Source organism: Brassica napus, chromosome C1 (genome assembly GCF_020379485.1).
Source record: "Brassica napus cultivar Da-Ae chromosome C1, Da-Ae, whole genome shotgun sequence".
Taxonomy (NCBI): Eukaryota; Viridiplantae; Streptophyta; class Magnoliopsida; order Brassicales; family Brassicaceae; genus Brassica; species Brassica napus.
Window position 1 is genome coordinate 17642214 of NC_063444.1, and position 20534 is coordinate 17662747.

Genomic DNA, 20534 nt, shown 5'->3' on the forward strand with positions numbered 1-20534 from the left:
TATACATATTTTTTTAAATTGTGTACTTTATTTTTACTATTTAAAATATCTATTTTAATATAGTAATGTACAATAATATATGTGTATATCCTTCAACATGTATCCGTTTCCTAGATATTTTAAAAAACTCATTTCCACGCTTCCAAACGTTTCCACTTCCGCGTACTCGTTTCCGATTCTATGTAACGCAAATTTTAAGTCTCGTAATTTAGAAATTAGCATAAAAATGGACAGTTATCGCTAATCCAAGTTTAAAAAGAAACATTTCGTTGGATAATATTATTTACCGATATGGCAATATTATCAAGAGATTAAGATATATTTCAATATTTAGACAATGGATTCAAAATTCGTCCCGTCCCATAGAATTCAAAATTGTTGGGACAATTATAGCTAATAGTTGTATGCTCTTGCTCAAACAAAAGCACCGGCAAGTTTTGAATACTTCAGCACCAAGCAATAACCACCTTCTTCAGTGTCTTGCTTAATAAATAACGAGTTCTTTTGTTTCAAACCCAAAATCAAAGTAACCCGCTTACCGCTTCAACATCAACAAAACACAACTTTAAGTCCAAAGCGCCGGCCCCACCCCTAGTTAGCATAAAGTGGGGGTTAGTGGGAACAAATATTAGACCATCTTTAACGCTGGTTCTAATGTGGGCTATTAAGCCCAAATTTAATTAAAAAATTAAAAATAAAAGAATTGGGCTAAGAGGTCGGTTCCTGGAAACCTTACGGAGGAGGCGCCTCTTGCTCATCTCTTTGCCTCTCTCTCTCCCCTTCCCACAGAGAATCTCGAATTTCTCAGACCAAATTCCATTCATTTTTGACGGTGGTGCTGTTTGTGATCTGCACTTGCACTTATCTCAAGATGCAGTTCCCTGCCATTCTCGAGCAAAAAAAAAAACAGTTGATCCAGAAGAAGAAGATGCCAAGGAGAAGGATTACGAGAACTCCGACGAAGAAAATGGGAACCATGGCGTTGAGAGATACAAATCTTCTTCTTCTTCAGTGTTCGATTTCTATGCATCCCACTCCGCTAGAGACTCTGGCCTTCCTTCAGCTAATGATGTTTTCTCTCAGGTTATCATCACTCTCTTTCTCAGAATCCATCAAATTTCGAGGAGTTATTGACTAGATCCGCTGCAGGAACTGAATGATTTCTTATTTTGGATTAAAATTTGTTAGATGGATCCATAAAGTTCTGTGTAAATATTTGCAGATATCAGGGTCACCAGAGTTTCTAAACAACCGTACATAAGCTGATGAAGAAGCCACTGCTAGAGATGCTGAGCATGCTAAGCGTATGACCCAGTAAAAAGAAGAAAGCTAAACCTAAAGGTACTCTATCCACAACTTGTTTGCATCTTTGTAGCATTTTGGTTGATCTCAAGAATGAAAGGTTCACCTTTTGATGATGTTAATTGCGTATCAACAAAAGAAAGTCCTGCAGCCAGTGCCATTCTTATCCTCATGTTTAGGTTCACATGATTATAGAGCTGTACGTGAAAGGTTAACTTTTGTAGAAGCTTGTTTTAGGGTACTTTAAAGCATACACATTGTGAATTAGAGAACCAGGAACTGAATTGTTGTCTCTATTTAATTTGGTCTCTCAGTTCTGCTTATGAAGGCTACTTCATACTTACGGTTTCGGCTGGTTTATAGGTGTTGTCATGGAAGCAAAACCTCACCTTGTGGGGATCCATGAGAGAGTCAGAAACGATATTGATGCACAACCTTCTTAAGAGAATGGTGGAAAGCGAATATCTACTGCAACCAATCCAAATGCAGAAGAAGCTGCAGATCTCTTGAGGTATGGATATATATCCCTTTGTCTCTTCATCATTCTTTCGTGAACTCATATTGTAAAGTCCGAGCTTGATTACTGGTTGTGTGTGGTTGATTATCACAGGTTCGAGCTATATTGTTGGATCCTTATTGCTCTGGCTCTGGAACCATTACAGATCGTCTGGACCATCTCCTTCCTTCTCATTCAGCAGGTTCAACTGATTCTTCTCTGTGTATATGTGTGTGTTCTATAACAGATTTGTTTGTCCTTCTCCTTCGTGATGAAAGTGTTCTAAAACAATTTGTTCTTCCTTCTCCTTTGTCCTTCTTTTGCTCTAAAACAATTTGTTTTTAATATTTTTTCTAAGAATTTTTGAATAAAAAACTTGCATTGGACCACACAAATATTCTCATCTCTTAACTAATTTCTTAAATTCACTTTTCCAACTTAAAAATATTAAAAAATGAATAAAAGCTTCTAAGTGTCTCTTAGGGATAATGATGCTCTCATACTATCGTGATAGTGGTAGGTGAATTAACCATTAATCATATTAGACTAATTAAGTAAAACTCACATGCTAAATTTTCTCAGGTCGGAACACACACTCAGGCCACCGTCGATTTACAGATTCATCTACGATTTGTGTTTTGAAATCCGACTTGCTGATCAGCATCAATGAGATCCCGTGGGAACTTCCACAATGTCGAAGACTCAACCCAGAGGTAACCTTCCTGTTTACTACTGATTTTCGCAATATGGGTTTTGTAAAATTCTCGAAATTGAATTGAATTGCAATCTTCTTTGAACCTGCATTGTTGTTGTTGAGACGATGGTGATCGCTTCAAATTATGTGGCTATATAGTAAGTAGTCTTCAGTATCCTTCATCTGTCTGTGTGTGATTGTGGCTTTCACTGTTTTGTTGCAGAATCTGCGTTACTGTGGAGAACTTTGAGTCCTCCTCTATGGGTAAAACTACTACTCTCATCAAGTTTCTCCTGTAAAGCTTCTTTTTTCACTTTTTGTTTCTGTACACTCTAATAACACTATTCTTGTGGAGACAGTTCAAGGTACCGAGGGAGGAGCGAAATACAACTGCAATTATTGCCAGAAAGACATTACGGGCAAAATCAGGATCAAATGTGCTGTGTGCCTCAATTTCGATCTCTGTGTAGAATGTATGTCTGCTGGAGCAGAGATCAATACTCACAAATGTGATCACGCCTACCGAGTTATGGTTAGTTTGCGTTTTGTTTCTAGTTTTCTTTGTTTGTAGAACCGCGAAAATCTCGAAACAAAAATCGATGCCATCAACAATTAAATAGAAACAATAAGGAATACGAGTCTTAAAACGATTTTTGAAAGATGAAATAGATGAATATACGTCCGGAGTGATATTATTTCTACGCAATTTCTAAATTTCATGATATAATCACGTCTGAAACTGTATTGCAACACTCAAAACTAGAACCTACCAACTTAGATCACTGTGATCTACTTTCAAAAACAACTGCATTCAAAAATAAAATTAAAAGATATTTTTTGCAGGAATCTTTAGTGTTTCTCCTTCTTTTTGTGTATTTGTAATAAAGAGACTAAATATCTATTTATACGAATATGAGTTATTTGATCATCAAAAAATAATTTTGTGATTAAAGTAAGAATATATATATGTATATATGAATAGAAATATTCAACAACTATTTGAGAAAAATTTCATAGTTCTATGAGAAATATTTAATTAAATTTAGATGTAATCTTTAGACTTATCTACAAATAATAATAAGTTGATAAAAAAATCTACAAATAATATAGGAAATGTTACAATTAATTGAGAAAGGTGGTCTTGTTATTTGTCCAAAAATATTTTAGGAAATGTTATGCACATGTTTAGACGCAATTATTACATATTTCCAAAATAATGTAGGAATTATTATGTAACTATTTAAACATAATTTGTTAGATTTATCCTTTGTCCATCAACCTAAATATCCATTTATCTTCATATTTTTCAGCCTATTAGACTTATAAAAATTATATTCACACTTCAAATTATAAAAATTGTTACAATCCGTTTGTTTTGTCAGGGAAACCTAACTTTCCCGCTTATTTGTCCGGACTGGAGTGCAGATGATGAAATGCTTCTCCTGGAGGTACTACTTTTGTTAAGATATTCTTACTGATATGTGGCCAAAGATTTTTGTTTCTTTCAGAAAACTGTAGTTTCCTTTTGTATCTCTTACTTCAGGGACTTGAAATGTATGGCATGGGAAACATGACCGAGGTCGCGGAGTATGTGGGAAGCAAAAGTAAAGAACAATGTCTCGAGCACTACAGAAACATTTATTTGAACTCGCCCTGTTTCCCACTTCCGGTATGACAACATATATCTACCATAGTAGTGCTAGTGTTTTGTAATATAATTAATCTAAGGGTCTACACATCTTATCTCCCAGGATATTGTAGCAAGGGAAGAATAAGAAAGGTCTGCACTACTTTTGCTTGATGGTTTGTGTGATTATTTGTCGTACGTGTTACTATCTAGAATTCTGAAATTATTGTGGGTTTGTAGCATAGCAGTGTCTAGAGTACTCTTGATTTCTCTTGCTAGCGTCCTTTGATATCTATTTTCCGGATATTCTCATGTTTTTTTTTTTTTTTGTAGGAAATATGCCAGGAGCTTCTGGTGCCGTTGCACTCGCTAACTTCAAGAAAGCCAAGGATGTTATGTCTTCCAAGAATAGAGCTTCCATCAGGATTGTCTCTGAGGACGATGTCCAAATTCTGGGGACCCCTCCCACGGACACCAAGCGCAAGACAGTTTGTGAAAATTGAGCATACCTCTTCCAGCACGTTCAAGAAGCCAAAAAACTTCCGAGATAGCCACACGATCTCCACAGCAATCTCTAGACAATACGTTTTCTCCAGCGGATTACTCCAAGGTTTTTTGGCCAATCTGAACACCAAAGTTTTTCCTCTGGACAAAATGTCTTTGGGAGAAGCCGAATCATCCAATGCTTTGCTCCATCTCCAAGGCGATTTGCTCAGGGTATTTCTACTTCTTTTTGTGTTTGTCATGGTGCCCATGTCTTTCTTTTCTGACAGGTTATTATTAATATTTTTCTTTTCCATCAGGTTATGTCGTGTCTCCATCATGTTGGGGAGAAAACTGCTATTGAGGGTTCTGCTGCCAATCAGAAGCTCATCGAAGATCTAACCCGTCAGTGTCAGCAGGAGAAGGACAAGGCCCTCGCATTGGAGAAAGAGGTCAAACGCCTTAAGGGGAATGTGGAGCAGGATGGCATGCTAGCACGAGCGGATATCTCCTCCCTGCAGAGAGAAAAAGACCAGTTGCATGAGGAAGTTGTCCAACTGAAAATAGCTGCAGAGACTTTTCCGAAGGAGATGGAGATGGCAGTCAGTGGTGCAAAGATCGTTGCTCGCTGGGAGCTCATGCGAGAGTGGCTTAAGCAGCAAACAAATAGTTGGAAGCCGGCGGCGGAATTCAGGCAATACCGAATTTTCATGGAGACTGAGGCAGAGCTCAAGAATTTACCTCCTCCTTCTTTCGATGATGAGCCGGAGATCCCTGATGAGTCCCTAGACCAGGGGGACGCCGCATACATGGAGGTTGACCCAACGGCCAAGACCAACAACCCTCCTGCTTGACTTTTTGCTATGTTCCGCCTGCTATGCATATCTCTTTCTTTTTTTTAATAATTTTTTGACTTTGGATGTTTTCCTCATTGAGCTTTAGAACTCTTTTTTTTTTGTATGGCTTTTTGAAGTTTTCATGTTGTGAAAAAACTCTGATTTCTGTCGGTAAACCGTTGACAGTTTTTTTAGCTCATGTGATGGAATGATTCTATCCGGCCTTTCGGGTTGAAGCAATCACCAGTTTTATCGATCGGTACTGGTATGAATCTATTTGTTACAGTGAGTCAATCGCCAATCTTATTGCTTCTCATATCTCTAGATAAACAATTGCTTATAAATTTAAGACTAGTTTGAGGTATCATGTTATGATAGTGTGAGCTCTACAAAGTCATGTCTTCTACGTCGTACACTCCCTTTGTTTATTACACACCTTGTCACAATTGTAGTTTATATAACAGAAAAACGTGATTCACTCATCAGCATGATTGTTTCCTCAACTCCGTTTGGTGCGGATCAGCAAGAAGAAGAAGAAGAAGATTAACGGCGAAAAGCATAACAAGCCTTGAAACGTCACACCGTTTGGGTCTGGAGAAGAAGCACTGGAGGAGATATGCTCTTGTGAGTGCTTTGATGATGGTTTTGGTATTGGGAATAGATGCAGAAAAGGCCATGGCATTAGGTCCGGAAGGTCCTTTGATGGAAGAGTTTTGGGACAACGTGAGACGTTACAGTGTTTACGCTCTCACCGTCAGCACAGGAGCACTCTCCGCCGTCTTTGAGCCCATCTTCGAACTCCTCAAGAACCCAATCACCGCCGTTCTCATCTTTATCATCTTAGGTGGAAGCTTCGTTTATGAATACGGATACTAAAGTTTGTTCTCTTTCATTAATACTCTATTCTACATGTCATGGTGCTCACCAATATTTGATTTTATGATACAATTAATCAACGAGGTAGAATGCAGATACATTTTTTTTGATATAAAAGCACCAAAAGTTGTACATGTTAAGGCTCTTTGAAATATGGAGACAATTTGGTTACAAATCTTTCTTTTTAATTGTACTTGTGAGAATCATCAGGCCTTCCAGCGACGTAGTCCATGATTCCCTCTCCGGTTGCTTTATCTGAAAGCTGTTGAACGCCACCGAAGGTGATTGCTATGGCCAAGAAGGCGGCCGTTGACGCAAACAGTGGCCAGAAATAAGCTACTATGTCGAGAATTCTGGGTGCTGCGTACACGAGGGATACAACAAGTAGGCTCACGATGATTGCGACCATGAAATCGAGTTTGTACTCCATCAGCCTTGTTTGAATCTCCATTTCTTGTTGATAGGGGAGAGAGAAAGAGCGAGGGAGAATATAACCAAAACTCTGATGATTGCAACTTGCCAGGAAGGAGATATGGGGTTTTAATGTCAAAAAGTATGTAGCTTTGGCTTTGTTGATCAACGCATGTTCTCAAGTCATGTTCCTTAGAGCAGGTTTATCGCAGTGGCTTAAATGAATTGCTTAAGGCTAATTGCAATTAAAATAAATGATAAAAGGAAAAAAAGAGAAAAGGTGTTGCTTAATTTGGCACGGGAAGCTTCGTTGCATCTTTGCCAGGTGTCGCACCGGGACAGGCTGGAGAAGAGGTGACCGTCGTGTTCATCGCATTTTCTCTTTTCCTTCATTTCTCTCTCTCTTTTTCTCTCCTCGCTATGGCGAAAGGCGAAATCCGATGCGATCGATGGGACTGTTCGACGCCACGGCTGCGTCTCAGTGGGTGGCTGTCGTCGACGACGGCAAACGACAGCCTCTCTATCTGTTACTCTCCTCCACCAAGGAAAACGGTGACATCTCTCTCCGTTTCCTTCCTCTCCTTGGCGAAAGGGGAGATCTCTCCCGATCGGTGGTTCTGTTGGACGATCAGACGACGTCTCCGTCGGTGGCTGTCGTTGAGGAAGGGCCACGGCGATCTCCCTATCTGTCTCTTTCCTCTCCTTGGCGGAATTGTTGCGAGCTCTATCTCAGGCGAATCGAAGGTAAAGATTTGTTAATATGATGCATGTATTTGATTTTGATTATGCATGTATTTGATTTAGATTTTCTCGAACAGATCGAGAATTTTAATATGAGGAACATGATAAATTTGGATTTGATTTTTTTTCTGTCATGTTCTTGTGAGATGGAATGATCAAGAGCCAGACGATTCTTCATTCAAAAGGCAGAAGATCAAGGGTTACATGTTAAAGGTAAACCTTTGTCTTTGGTCGGTTCAGTTTGATAAAAACTCTTGTATTTGGTCTGGTGAATTGGATGAAGCATTGTTAATAACATTTGGTGGTTTGTGGTTTGTTATTGTTGATTTTTATTCTCTGGCGAGCTCGTTTACATATATATAAATATTTGTTTTGGTTGTGATTTGTTCCTTTCCTCTCTGTCTTTAGGTTGTTGGATCAAGATGCAGTGGCAAGGTTCGTGAGACAAAAGCCCTACGCTTGTTGATAGAGGTAAGCCCCTCTCTTTGCTCTTGTGAATATGATAAAGCATTGTGTGGTAGTGTAAATGTAAATGTTGATGGTTAGGTTAGGTGAACACTGTAATAAATGCGATGGTTAGGTTATGGTTGTGTTAGGATAATAAAGTGTAGTTATGGATTGATACATATCAATGGTCTTGTGTGTTAATTGCGGTAGATATATGTCCTCTCGAACTGGTTGTGATCAATGCTTCTCTTCCTCCATTTAAACTCTGTCCTTGGCCTCTCTCTTGAGTCTCATCTCTTCTTTCTCATCTTCGCATCTCTCTTGAGTCTTATCTCTTCTTTCTCATATCTCTCTTGAGTCTTATCTCTTCTTTCTCATCTTCGCATCTCTCTTGAGTCTTATCTCTTCTTTCTCATCTTGGAATATGGATTCCTATCCATATAGACAGAATCCAAAGTTTGTTGACTTACTCAATAGTCAACAAGACATTGGATTTGGATCCTATGAAGATAGTGTAGAGCTATCTTCAACCCAAGTTCCTTTTCTTGCCACTCAAGGTACCGCTGATTCAGCCTTCGACGGCGACACTCCTGCTGGCCATCGTGAACGAAGAACTTGGACACCAGCTGACGATGTGGTGCTGATCAGCTCGTGGTTAAACACGAGCAAAGATCCAGTTGTTAGCACCGAGCAAAAGTCAGGCGCTTTCTGGACAAGAATAGCAGCCTACTTTGCTGCAAGTCGTCAAGATGGTGGCTCCGAACAGAGAGGGGCTAGTCATTGCAAGCACCGTTGGCAGAAGATCAATGATCTCGTTTGCAAATTCTGTGGAGCCTATGAAGCTGCAAGGAGAGAGAAGACATCGGGTCAAAACGAAAACGATGTGCTCAAACTTGCTCATCAAATATTTTTACAACAACCATAAGAAGAAATTCCTCCTTGAACACGCGTGGAAGGAACTGAGGCACGACCAGAAGTGGTGTGAGCTTTCATCTGCTAAGAATGAAGGAACCTCTAAAAAAAGAAAGGGTGAGGACGGTGGTGATTCTTCAACATCTCAAGCAGATCTAAGAAGCGTCCACCAGGTGTTAAAGCCTCAAAGGCAAGTGGTAAGAAGACGGTTGATCCAGACAAGCAAGTGAAGGAGTTTGAGAGGATTTGGAAAATCAAGCAGAAGGAAATTGATGCTAAGGAACACCTGTCTAAGATGAGCCTGCTTGATAGTCTTATTGGAAAAAAAGAACCTTTGCTTGAGTATGAAGAATCCCTTAAGAAAAAGCTAATCAATGACTTATTCTGATTGTAGTTCTTGTTCTGTTTGTTGTTCTGTTTGTTGTTGTCTTTCAGTTTCTCGTTTCACTGGATGTTTTTGTTCTGTTTAATCAAGTTCTTGTAATGCTACAATGTTCATGTTTAATTTAATCCAGTAACCTTGTAATGCTCTTGTTCTATGTTTTATTGGTTCTGTTGATATAGTTGTTGCTGTTGTTCCTGTTGTCACTTGTTCTATGACACTGATGTTCTTGTTTTATTGTTTTGTATTCTAGTATCACGGGAGTGGCGACTTGGAAAAGAACAGGAGAGAGTGGAGAGTGGAGAGGCAGACAAGACCACGCGAGAGTGGAGCATTGTATCACGGGAGTTGTTCTGTTTATATTGTCTTGTTCCTGTTTTGTATTATCTTGTTCGTGTTGTGCATTTGGTCACGGAACTTGTACTAATGCATTGTTTTGGTCACGAGAATGCATTGATATGTATTTGGTCACGAGTCTTTGTAAGACTTATAAAATGTATCTATCTATCACTTTCTCATTATCACCATTCTTGCAAGTTATAAACAATACACTCTCTTGCTTCATTCTCTCAATTCTCTTCATCAAAACAATCCATTCTCACTCTCAATTCTCTTGATTCAACAATCCATTCTCATTATCGTTGATTAAACAATCCGTTTCTCAAGTTATAAACAATCAATTTCCTTTATCTCATGGCATCTTCCTCTCATAACAATTTCGAAGACTCTAGTTATGATTTGAAGTGCTCGATCAATATTTTGATTATCAATTCGGTGAAGCATTTGAGAATTTGTGCAATACTTTTGGTGATCAAACAGAAGAAAAGAAGACAAGAAAAAAAGAGTTTTTATCAAAAGAAACCGTGAAGAAGCTCATCTCCGATTATGGAATGATTATTTTAGTGACGCTCCAACGTATCCAGAAAACCTATTCCGGCGACGATTTCGTATGAACAAACCAATGTTTATACATATTGTTGATCGTCTCTCAAATGAAGTTCAATTCTTTCGTCGGAAGAAGGACGGTCTCGGAAGGCTTGGTCTCTCTACACTTCAGAAGTGTACGGCAGCTATTCGTGTGTTGGCATATGGTTCTGCGCTTGATGCGGACGAATACCTCAGGCTCGGTGCAACCACTACTCGGTTATGTGTGGAAAATTTTGTGGAAGCAATAATAGATTTGTTCGGAGATCAGTACCTAAGAAGACCAACACAAGATGATCTTCAACGTCTACTTCATATTGGAGAGCTTCGTGGGTTTCCCAGGATGATAGGAAGCATCGATTGTATGCATTGGGAGTGGAAGAATTGTCCCACCGCTGGGAAAGGGCAATATTCTCATGGTTCTGGAAAACCGACTATCGTTTTAGAGGCGGGTGCTTCATATGATCTTTGGATATGGCATGCGTGTTTTGGACCTCCAGGTACCTTAAATGATATCAATGTTCTTGATCGCTCACCTGTTTTTGATGACATAATAAATGGTCAAGCTCCGCAAGTAAATTTCACGGCCAACGGAAGAGAGTATCATTTGGCTTACTATCTCACCGATGACAATTTATCCGAAATGGGAAACTTTTATCCAATCTATTCCAATTCCACAAGGGCCTAAAGCAGTTTTATTTGCTCAACGTCAAGAAGCTGCCCGAAAAGATGTCGAACGTGCTTTCGGAGTCTTGCAAGCTCGATTTGCAATTGTTAAAAATTCGGCACTTTTTTGGGATAAAGTCAAGAATGGAAAGATTATGAGAGCATGTATCATACTCCATAATATGATAGTAGAAAACGAACGGGATGACCAAACTTGACACCATGTTTCTGATTTTCAACAAGGAGAAGGAAGCAGAAGTTCACATGTCGATCTCACATATTCAACAGATATCCCTACAAATATCGCCAATCAGATGGGTGTTCGAACAAGAATTCGTGATAGACAAGCACATCAACAACTGAAAGGTAATTTGGTTGAACATATTTGGCGTAAATTTGGACGTGATCAAGATACCAACTGAGTTTCGATGTCTCGTTCAAATTATTATCGTTTGTTTTAATAATCTTTGTTTCCATTCTTTTATGTTTGTATTTTAAAATTTATGTTTAAAATGTTATGTTTAACTATGTTTTATTTACTTAATAAATTTTATCTTTTATAAAAAATTTATGTTTAAAAATAAATTTAAATTTTTTTATTGTTAAGCACCCTAAGTTAAGCAACTACCAATAAACCAATATCATTAAGTGTTTCTTAATTTGTTGCTTAGCTTTATTTTAATACTTAAAAATTCATTAACAACCACTTAAACAACACTAAAGGTTGTTAGCAATAAACATGTTCTTAGTGTGCTGTTTGTGTACTTCGGTGAAGATTCCCTTGTTTACCATTAATCTAGCCAACTGTATTTATGATTACTATTCCATGACATGAATACCTTAAAATTAGAGAATATGAAGGGACATGATCGTCATTTTAGGATTGATGGACGATGCATTGGATTTGGAGATGCCTTGTCCACGGATTGGGTTTTGTCCCTTTTCTTCATTTTGATTACCAAAACAAAGACAGAAAATAATGAAGGAATAGGGATGGAAACTCTTTGCAAAGTTCCTTTACATCATATTTAGGCATGGGCATTCGGGGTCCCAATCGGATTTTGGTTTTATCCATTCGGGTTTTGGTTTATTAAAATCAGCCCCATTCGGGTTATATAAAAGTTCGGTTCGGGACCGGTTCGGGTTCGGTTCGGGTTCGGGTCGGGGTTAGTAAATCTTCAAAGAACCGGTATAACCCATTGTACTTTCGGGTTCGGGTACCAATCGGTTCTTCGGTTTAAAAATACCTGATTTGTACCTATTTTGTAACTAAAACATAAATGAAATCGGTTCTTCGGATTTAAAATACATGATTTGTACATATTTGTAATAGCCAAAACATAAGTAAAATTGATTCAAAAATAAGAAAAAACATCAAACATGATCATCCAAAATCAAGCGAAAGATAAACATAGTTAGTGATAGAAAGAAAACCAAATAAATGAAATCATAAAACAAAAACTAAGTTCAGAAACATTATTCAATGAAAAAAAAACCAAAATCTAAAAACTTTAGGCTTCAACCGCTACATTTCACCATCAACCTTCATGTAACAAATAATTATTTTAGAAGTTCAATAATATCTTAAAGTATTTTGGATACATATTAAGAATTAAGATCATATTTGGTAGAAGTTCTTTTTGTGATTTTAAATGTGGGAGAATTGCCAAGTGTGACTCAAAACTTGGAGTCAAACCCAAAACAATACCCCAACTTGGGTCAAAGGCAAAAGTAACCTAAAAGGCTATTGAAATTACAACTATCCCCTTGTGACCAAACAAAAAAACGGAATTCTTTTTACGTTTCTACCCCTCGCAAGTCGTCTGTTTAGACGACTTGAAAATAAGTCGTCCAGACGACTTAACTTAAAGTCGTCTGGACAGTTAGTCTTAAACATAATTTAAAAATTTTGTAAAAAATATTTTGATAAGTGAAAAATGGGAATTATGTAATTAACATATGTCTTAGGAGGTATAAATTAAGATATAACAAATTTCAATTGTTTTCAGCATAGATGAGTGAAAGTAGTGAGTCATGATATTCTTAAGTTTATGTTTCATCAACATATGTTGTAGTATTGTATGTGTTCTTAGGGTTAGATTTTGGAAAGCATTAAAACCGTTTTTGAAAATTTTTAAAATTACTTATGCGTGTTCATTTCTGTGTATAGTAAACACTATTTAAGTATAATTTGATTTTATAACGTGGTTAGTTAGTTAATCTAGTCATTTTAGTTTAGGGGTTCATTTTAGGGTCTAGGACGACTTAATATTTTGTCGTCTGAAAACAGACGACTAAATATTAAGTCGTCTGTTGTACATTATCAGCCAGAATAAGTCGTCTAAACCGGACCAAACCTTAAAGTTTACCAATGTAATTTTAAAGCTAACCGGATTATTTACCCAATATATAAGGTGATTTTTTTTTTTTTTTCATTTTTCGCGATATTCAGAAACCCTAACAGTTCTCTCTCAAAGGCGATTTCGAATTCCCACGATTTCCGAACAAACCATCGTTCTCAACATCGGCTATCTATCTCACTTCATTCTCACCGTTGTCGCCGCAGCTTCTTCTAACCCTAGCGCCGCCGATTCCTCTAAACCCTAGCGCCGCCGATTCCTCTAAACCCTAGCGCCGCCGCTTCCACTATTTCCGAACAAACCGTCGCCCTCGCCACCGTGGTCACCAACGTTCTAAACACTAGCGCCGCCGCTTCTTCTAAACCCTAGCGCCGCCGTTTTTCTCTGTAAACCTTAGCGCCGTTTCTCTGTAAACCCTAACGCCGCTAAGTCATCAATCTCGAGGAAAAGATGAACATAAAACGTTGTCTCTATCAATTTACTCATTCTCACCGTTTCACGTTTATTTTTTCAGATCTATAACCGCAATGACGAGTACTCCAACTCCTTCTGCGACTGGAAGACTTGTAAGTAATTTAAGTCGTCTGGAAAGTCTTCCAACTGGACGACTTAGTAGATGACTTAAATATAAGTCGTCCATTTGGAAGACTTTCCAGACGACTTAATTATAAGTCGTCTACTAAGTCGTCTGGACTTATATTGTTGTCTTTGATTATTTTGCAGACAAAAAGGATGGATATTCCAGAACTCCCCCGTAGGTTATACACATCAGGGGAAGAACCAGAAGCCCACAATAGCATTTCGTATCATACGGATAACAGCAAGTTGCATACTGCTCTTAGGAAAGCTCTTACTGATGACGAATTTGAAGAGCTCAAGGAGTCGAGTTTGGGAGTTTTCATCAAGTTCAAGGAGCAGGGATTTGGTTGGGCTTCAAGGCTGGTTCACTACATGCTCAGTTTCAAGCTGGACATTAAGAAGAAGTATGAGATGTGGTCTCTCGTTGGTCCAGAACCTTTGAGGTTTTCACTGTTAGAGTTTGAAAACCTCACTGGTCTAAACTGCGAGTACATCGAGGACCTTGAGACACCAAAATGTGATGTTACCCCAGAGATGGTTTCTTTCTGGGGGATGCTGGGAGTTCATCTGGAAGCTGGGCCAACTACTGATCAGATAATAGCAGCACTGCAGAGATGCGGGGATTGGTCCAGGGAAGATCGCAAGCGGCTCGCGTACCTCTCCATCTTCACTGGATTCATTGAAGGGAGAAAGTTTTCAACCGCTACACGATCTACTCTGGCAAGGCTAGTGATGGATTTAGAACGGTTTGAGAATTATCCATGGGGGAGAGTCGCATTTAAGGTGCTGATGGACTCTTTGTGGAACAAAGAAATTGCTGGCTGTTACACCGTGGATGGGTTTATACAAGTTCTTCAGGTCTGGACGTACACAGCTATGCCGGAATTGGGTGCTAGTATTGGTGGTCCCAGAGCAGACAGTCCGTCTCCACCGATACTGGCTTACGAGGGCAGCAGAGGCCGCAGATCAATGAAAGCTGCTATCTTGAGTCAGGTATTTACTTCAATCCAAAAGACTGCGCAGACGACTTATTATAAGTCGTCTGGAAGGTCGTCCAGCTGGACGACTTATCGGACGACTTAATTAAGTCGTCTGGAAAGTCTTCCATCTGGACGACTTATTAGACGACTTATTATAAGTCGTCTGGAAGGTCTTCCAGCTGGACGACATAGTAGACGACTTATAATTAAGTCGTCTATTTAGTATTTTTTTTCAAATATCTAACTCGATTCTTCTATTTACTGCAGACCCGCGTGATCAACTTTGTTGAGAAGGACATTAGTGAAATGTGGCCAAAATGGGACTCTGAGGTTGAGGACCTGCCCGCGGAGAACATCATTAAAGTCATGTATGAGCGGAGACCGTGGAAGTGGACCATGGATTGCTGGGAAGTCACTGGTACTAAGGTCAATACAAAACCTAAGGTTGTGACTCCATCAAAGAAGGCCAAAGAGATGGTTGTGTTGGAGGAGGAGGAGGAGGAGGAGGAAGACAATCCAAGACCTCGGAAGAAAGCTCGTAAAGAGGCTCCTAAAGTGGCTAGTGAAGAGGCTAGAGAAGAGGCTAGAGGGGTGACCAGAGAGGAGTTGGAAATTATGTTCAAGGGCGTAGCTGACTGCATGAAAAAAGGGTTTAATAAGTGCATGAGGGAGTTTAGGAAGTTGTCCGATAGATTGGAAGCTGTGGAGAAGAAGGTTGGTGTCACCAATCAGGCTACCCCTCAAGATAAACAGCCTACCCCTCTTGCCAAAGAAACCGGGGGTAGAAACAAACAGGCTACCCCTCAAGATAAACAACCTACCCCTCTTGCCAAAGAAACCGGGGGTAGAAACAAACAGGCTACCCCTCATGCCAATGAAACCGTGGTTAGTAACCAGCCTCCTCCTCATCAAACCAAACAGCAGCCTCCTCCTCCTCAAAAGAAACAGCAGCAGCCTCCTCCTCCTCAAAAGAAACAGCCTCCTCCTCAAAAGAAACAGCCTCCTCCTCAAAAGAAACAGCCTCCTCAAATCAAAGAGGTTAGTATCAAATCCAGGGTTAACTAGTTGTCCAGACGACTGTAAAAGTTGTCTGGACGACTAGTTGACCCTGGACGACTTAAACGTAAGTTGTCTGGACGACTAGTTGACCACGGAAGACTTAATTTTAAGTCGTCCAGGTCCAACTAGTCGTCCAGACAACTTTTGTTTAAGTCGTCCAGAGTTAACTTGTGTGCAACTTTTATTGCAGAGATGGTTGCCGGAGGATACAGCAACCGAGGCGAACTCGGTAAATAAGACCTCCAAAGAGATTGTTGCTGTCACTTCCACCGATCACCAACCGAGCCTCGCTTCCACCGATCAACAACCGAGCCTCGCTTCCACCGAGCCAAGCGATCCAGTTTCAGAACCGAGCCTGGTTGTATTGGACAAGCGTGCAAAGAGTAAACGAGCGAAGAAACCTGCTCCCACTGTGAGATCTCCTTATACGGCAGAGAAAAAAAAAGATAAAGTGGGAGCCTATAATCCATTTCCGCCAGTAAACAAAGATCGGTTGAAGGAACTCGCTGATTGGTTGAAAACTGATCCGTAAGTGATTGCTTTACCCATAATAGCTTGATTTAGTCGTCCAAAACTGATTGCTTTTTTTGTTTGCAGTCATTATTTAACTAAGACCGAGGACAAACCACGTACATCACCAACAAGGTGGTACCACTTCCTCCGGACAGCCAGAGGATGGCTGGAAGACTGCGTAAGTCTTCTGCACACGATTTAAGTCGTCTACAAAGTCGTCCAAGTAGACTACTTTCCAGACGACTTATTATAAGTCGTCTGGAAAGTCGTCTACTTGGACGACCACGTAGACGACTTATATTTAAGTCGTCTGGTAACTTCTAACTTGTTATATTTAATATGCAGCATATAGATGCTTGGATTAATGTGCTAAGGCAGAGGTATCAGGAGAACCCACAAGCTTTCAGGAGCGAGCGAATGTGCTTCCTGGATCACAACTTTTCCCAGTCTTGGAGAGAGCAGTATCACCTCTTCAAAACATCGGAACCTGATCACAAAGGTTTAGGAAGAGTTCTACCTGGTGGGGCGTCGTATTTTTATGACGGATCAATACCTTCATTTTGCCAATCAAACAAGAAGTGGGGGGAGGACATTGATGATATCTATGCGCCAGTGAACTTGGACGACAAGCATTGGGTTGCTATTTGGATATCGATCCCTAAGAGGCACATAGTCGTCTGGGACAGCATACCTTCATCTAGTGTACCAGACGCATGGGATGCGATAATGGAGCCTTTTCTCCAGATGGTCCCTTATCTGCTTGTTGAGTGCGCAGCCACCGACGAAATACGGGTCAAATACGGGTTGGAGCCATACACATATGAGAGACCGCTGAAAGGTGTACCCACGGCCAACAATGGTGATTGTGGCGTGTACACTGTAAAGTACATTGAATGTCATGCTCTCGGTGTCTCCTTTGACCCTAAAGACTTTGCTAGGTGCAACGCAAAGAAAATGAGGGATAATATGGCGGTGGATATATGGAAGGAGCTTGTTGATCAGCATCTAAAAGAAAATGTGGATGGTGATAGGTTCGTGGGCTTGTATGATTAGATTAGTGTTTGTATTTGAACTTGTCTTTGTATTTGAATATATAAGTTGAACTTGTAAATATATAAGTTGTAAATATATAAGTTGTCTGGAAGATTAGTGTTTGTATTTGAACTTGTAAATATATAAGTTGTCTGGAAGAAATAAGTCGTCTGGAAGGTTTTCCAACTGGACGACTTACAAATAAGTCGTCTAGAAGGTTTGGACGACTTATTATAAGTCGTCTGGAAGGTTTTCCAACTGGACGACTTACAAATAAGTCGTCTAGAAGGTTTGGACGACTTGAAGGGATAGTAGAAGGTAGTCTAAAAATAAAATACACTTGAAGGGATAGTAGAAGGTCGTCTAAAAATAAAATACACTGGACGACTTAGTAGAAGGTCGTCTAAAAATAAAATACACTGGACGACTAAAAATTTAGTCGTCTGGACGGGTAATCAAGACTGGACGACTTAAAAATTTTGTGTACATTGTGGTTTCGTATGGCCAGTTTCCTTGCAGTTTGAGCATCTCCGTGCCCTGTGTTTCTTCCTGGGTTTGTGTCCTCTCATCCTAGATAGCTCCAACCAAGATTGCCATCTTGATTTCTTCGGTCTCCCCCGACCACGCTTTAGTTCTGGAGGAAAGCATTCTCGTTCCTCAATATGTTGTGACACGATAGGATATATATTCTCTGAGTATCCTGCATACAGATAATTCTTTGAGTACAGTGGACATACAAGTGTGGAGATATGCAAACCAGCATGTATTCCAGCAGCTATAGCATGAGAGCAAGGTATTTTCTCCACTCCATAGACACCACAATCACACTTTGCATGTTCCAAATCAACCACACAGTCCATTTTGCCACCTTTGACAAAGAAATGCCATCCATCAATTGGTTCGACCGTCATCGTACCCGCTATCTCTTCTCGAACAGCAAGCAAGTATTCAACACCCCCGCTATGTTCAGTTGTGAGACTCAAAGCATCTTGTCTCCTTTTCCAATACCATTTTCCTAACTTCTGCCTTATGAACTCCAGCAGGAACGTAATCGGAAATCCTCTTGCTCGCTTCAGTGCGGAATTAATAGATTCAGCAATGTTGCTTGTTTTTATGTTGAACCTGTTCCCCTTACAATAAACCCTTGACCATAGCCTGACGTCGGCTTTCTCCAAATACGTTGCAAGTTCCGGGTTTGCACTCCGTATCTCAGCCATGTACCGGTCAAAATCGTAAACCGTGTGAGCATAAGCAGCCCCTTTCACCAAGTACATGAGATGTTTCCCTTTAAACTTTTTGACAATGTTATCTTGAAGGTGATAATAACATATTCCTCGGGTTGCCCAAGGAAACACCTTATCACACGCACTTTTAATGGCCTTGTGCCGGTCGGAGACTATCACCAGAGGCTTGTCATGAGATATACAACTAGCCAATTTTGTGAAAAACCATTCCCAAGAAGGTATATCTTCCTCATCCACGATCCCAAAAGCCAATGGGAATATCTGAAAATTGCCATCTTGTGCGGCTGCAACTAACATAGTTCCTCCATACTTTCCACTTAGGTGAGTTCCATCCACCACAATGACCCTTCTCTGATACTTAAAACCTTTGATAGAAGCTCCAAAAGAGAGAAATAGATACTTAAATCTTTTCATAGAATCAAGTTCTATCGCCGTGATAGAATCAGGATTTGCAATGGAGATTTGCTCGAGATATGATGCCAGACGCGAATACCCTTCTTCTGCTGATCCTCTCACCAATCTTTGTGCATATAACAGTGCTCTGTATGAAGTGGTGTAATCAAGCGCCATGCCAAACATGTTCCTCATTGCATCAGTGATATGCTGCGGAGTTATCCCATCAATGATTCCAACACGATCAATGAAAAGACTACCTACATACTTCGGAGTACAGTGTCTCCGCTGAGCGATTCGGTCTCCCGCTGAGCATAAATGTTTTTCCACATACTTTGTTACCCAAAACGTGTTTGTCCCATGTTTGACACTCGCTCTGACCTTCCATCCACAATAGCTAACCGGACATGTTGCCACAACGAGAGTTTTCGTTGATTTGTATAATTTGAAAGAAAACTTACCCCTCACTGCTGCCAACCGCAGCTCTGAAAGCAGAGCACCCTTGCTAACAAAACTCTGGTTGACATAGATACTGGTACCATTCGATTTTCCTCCTTCAATAGCATTTGTCTTAGCATATGTCTTTTGGATTTCTTCAAAACAAATATTATCATCATCTTCCTCGTCCTCATCTGGAACCTTTCCATAAAGACTGTAATCCCCACCATTCTGATCCGTTTCACCAACAATAGAATTATCAGCATCCTCCTCCCCATTTTCCTCCTCCCCATCTTCTTCCCATTCACCAGCTTCATCATTATCACCAACATCTTCTTCCCATTCACCAGCTTCATCATTATCACCAACATCTTTTTCCCATTCACCAGCTTCATCAATATCCCTTTTCTCTGAAACCGTTTCGACCTTGCTGCGGCTTGATACACAAAGACATACTCTATGGGTTTTGAGTATCTCCAGCAAGTTTCGAACTTGTCTATCACTTGTAACATGAATGGGAAGACTGCCTGGAGCCATCATCATTTCTGCTGGTAATGAGTAGCTAATCTCCACACTCACTGTTCTCATGTCCAGGTTATAATCTTCTTGAGCCATTGCAACAAGTTCAGCATGTGTTGAATCTTCATTCAATAAAAACAATCTTCCTCCTTTGAGATCATCAACCACAAAATCCCAACGGAAATCTCTCAACAACCATTCTCCATACACTGCATGTAACTGAAAAATCATCTGCAAATATTCAAAATAAAACACATTAGTAAACATAGAGAAAAGGGAAATGAAGAAGTTCAATAAACATTGCCGCAGACGACTTAGCATTAAGTCGTCCAGAAGACTTAAAGGTAAGTCGTCTAAAGAGGTCACTTTTGCAATTGAAAATTAAAAGGGACGACTTAATTCTAAGTCGTCCGGCTTTGTTTGTTAAAAAAAAAACTTCAGACGACTTATATATAAGTCGTCTACGAGAAACGGGCTAGTTTTGCATTTGACCGAATCGTGTCAGATCTTTGACTATTTCTGGACGACTTATAATTCAGTCGTCTCTGGGAAAGTTAAAATTTCAATATTTTATGAAAACTTGACGACTTACGTGTAAGTCGTCCTAGGTTAGTTTTGTA

The 20534-nt window shown here is 39.8% G+C and overlaps 2 protein-coding genes and 1 long non-coding RNA gene across 4 annotated transcripts; all 3 read left to right on the forward strand.

The window, feature by feature from the left end:
- The first annotated feature begins 1197 nt into the window (after window positions 1-1197).
- LOC106395373 lies at window positions 1198-5979 on the forward strand. 2 transcript variants are annotated; one of them, XM_048746238.1, is made up of 8 exons: window positions 1198-1813; window positions 1913-2511; window positions 2716-2756; window positions 2852-3024; window positions 3875-3940; window positions 4036-4161; window positions 4453-4836; window positions 4923-5979. In XM_048746238.1, exons 2-8 carry the CDS (start codon window positions 2465-2467, stop codon window positions 5454-5456), a joined length of 1371 nt encoding a protein of 456 aa, XP_048602195.1. In that variant the 5' UTR covers window positions 1198-1813; window positions 1913-2464; the 3' UTR covers window positions 5457-5979. The 2 variants fall into 2 exon arrangements, with proteins under 2 accessions (XP_048602195.1, XP_013691303.1); XM_013835849.3 differs by having other exon boundaries at window positions 1198-2511.
- A 331-nt stretch (window positions 5980-6310) lies between these two features.
- LOC111201911 lies at window positions 6311-10848 on the forward strand. The gene is made up of 3 exons (XR_002654844.2): window positions 6311-7679; window positions 7875-7937; window positions 9461-10848. It is a non-coding gene; the product is annotated as an uncharacterized LOC111201911 (long non-coding RNA).
- Window positions 10849-13889: 3041 nt separating this feature from the next.
- Window positions 13890-17566, forward strand: LOC125580936. The gene is made up of 6 exons (XM_048746236.1): window positions 13890-14729; window positions 14984-15307; window positions 15449-15754; window positions 15966-16303; window positions 16373-16466; window positions 16634-17566. The coding sequence occupies exons 1-6, from the start codon at window positions 13890-13892 to the stop codon at window positions 17339-17341; spliced, it is 2610 nt and encodes an 869-aa protein (XP_048602193.1). The 3' UTR covers window positions 17342-17566.
- The last annotated feature ends 2968 nt before the right edge of the window (window positions 17567-20534 follow it).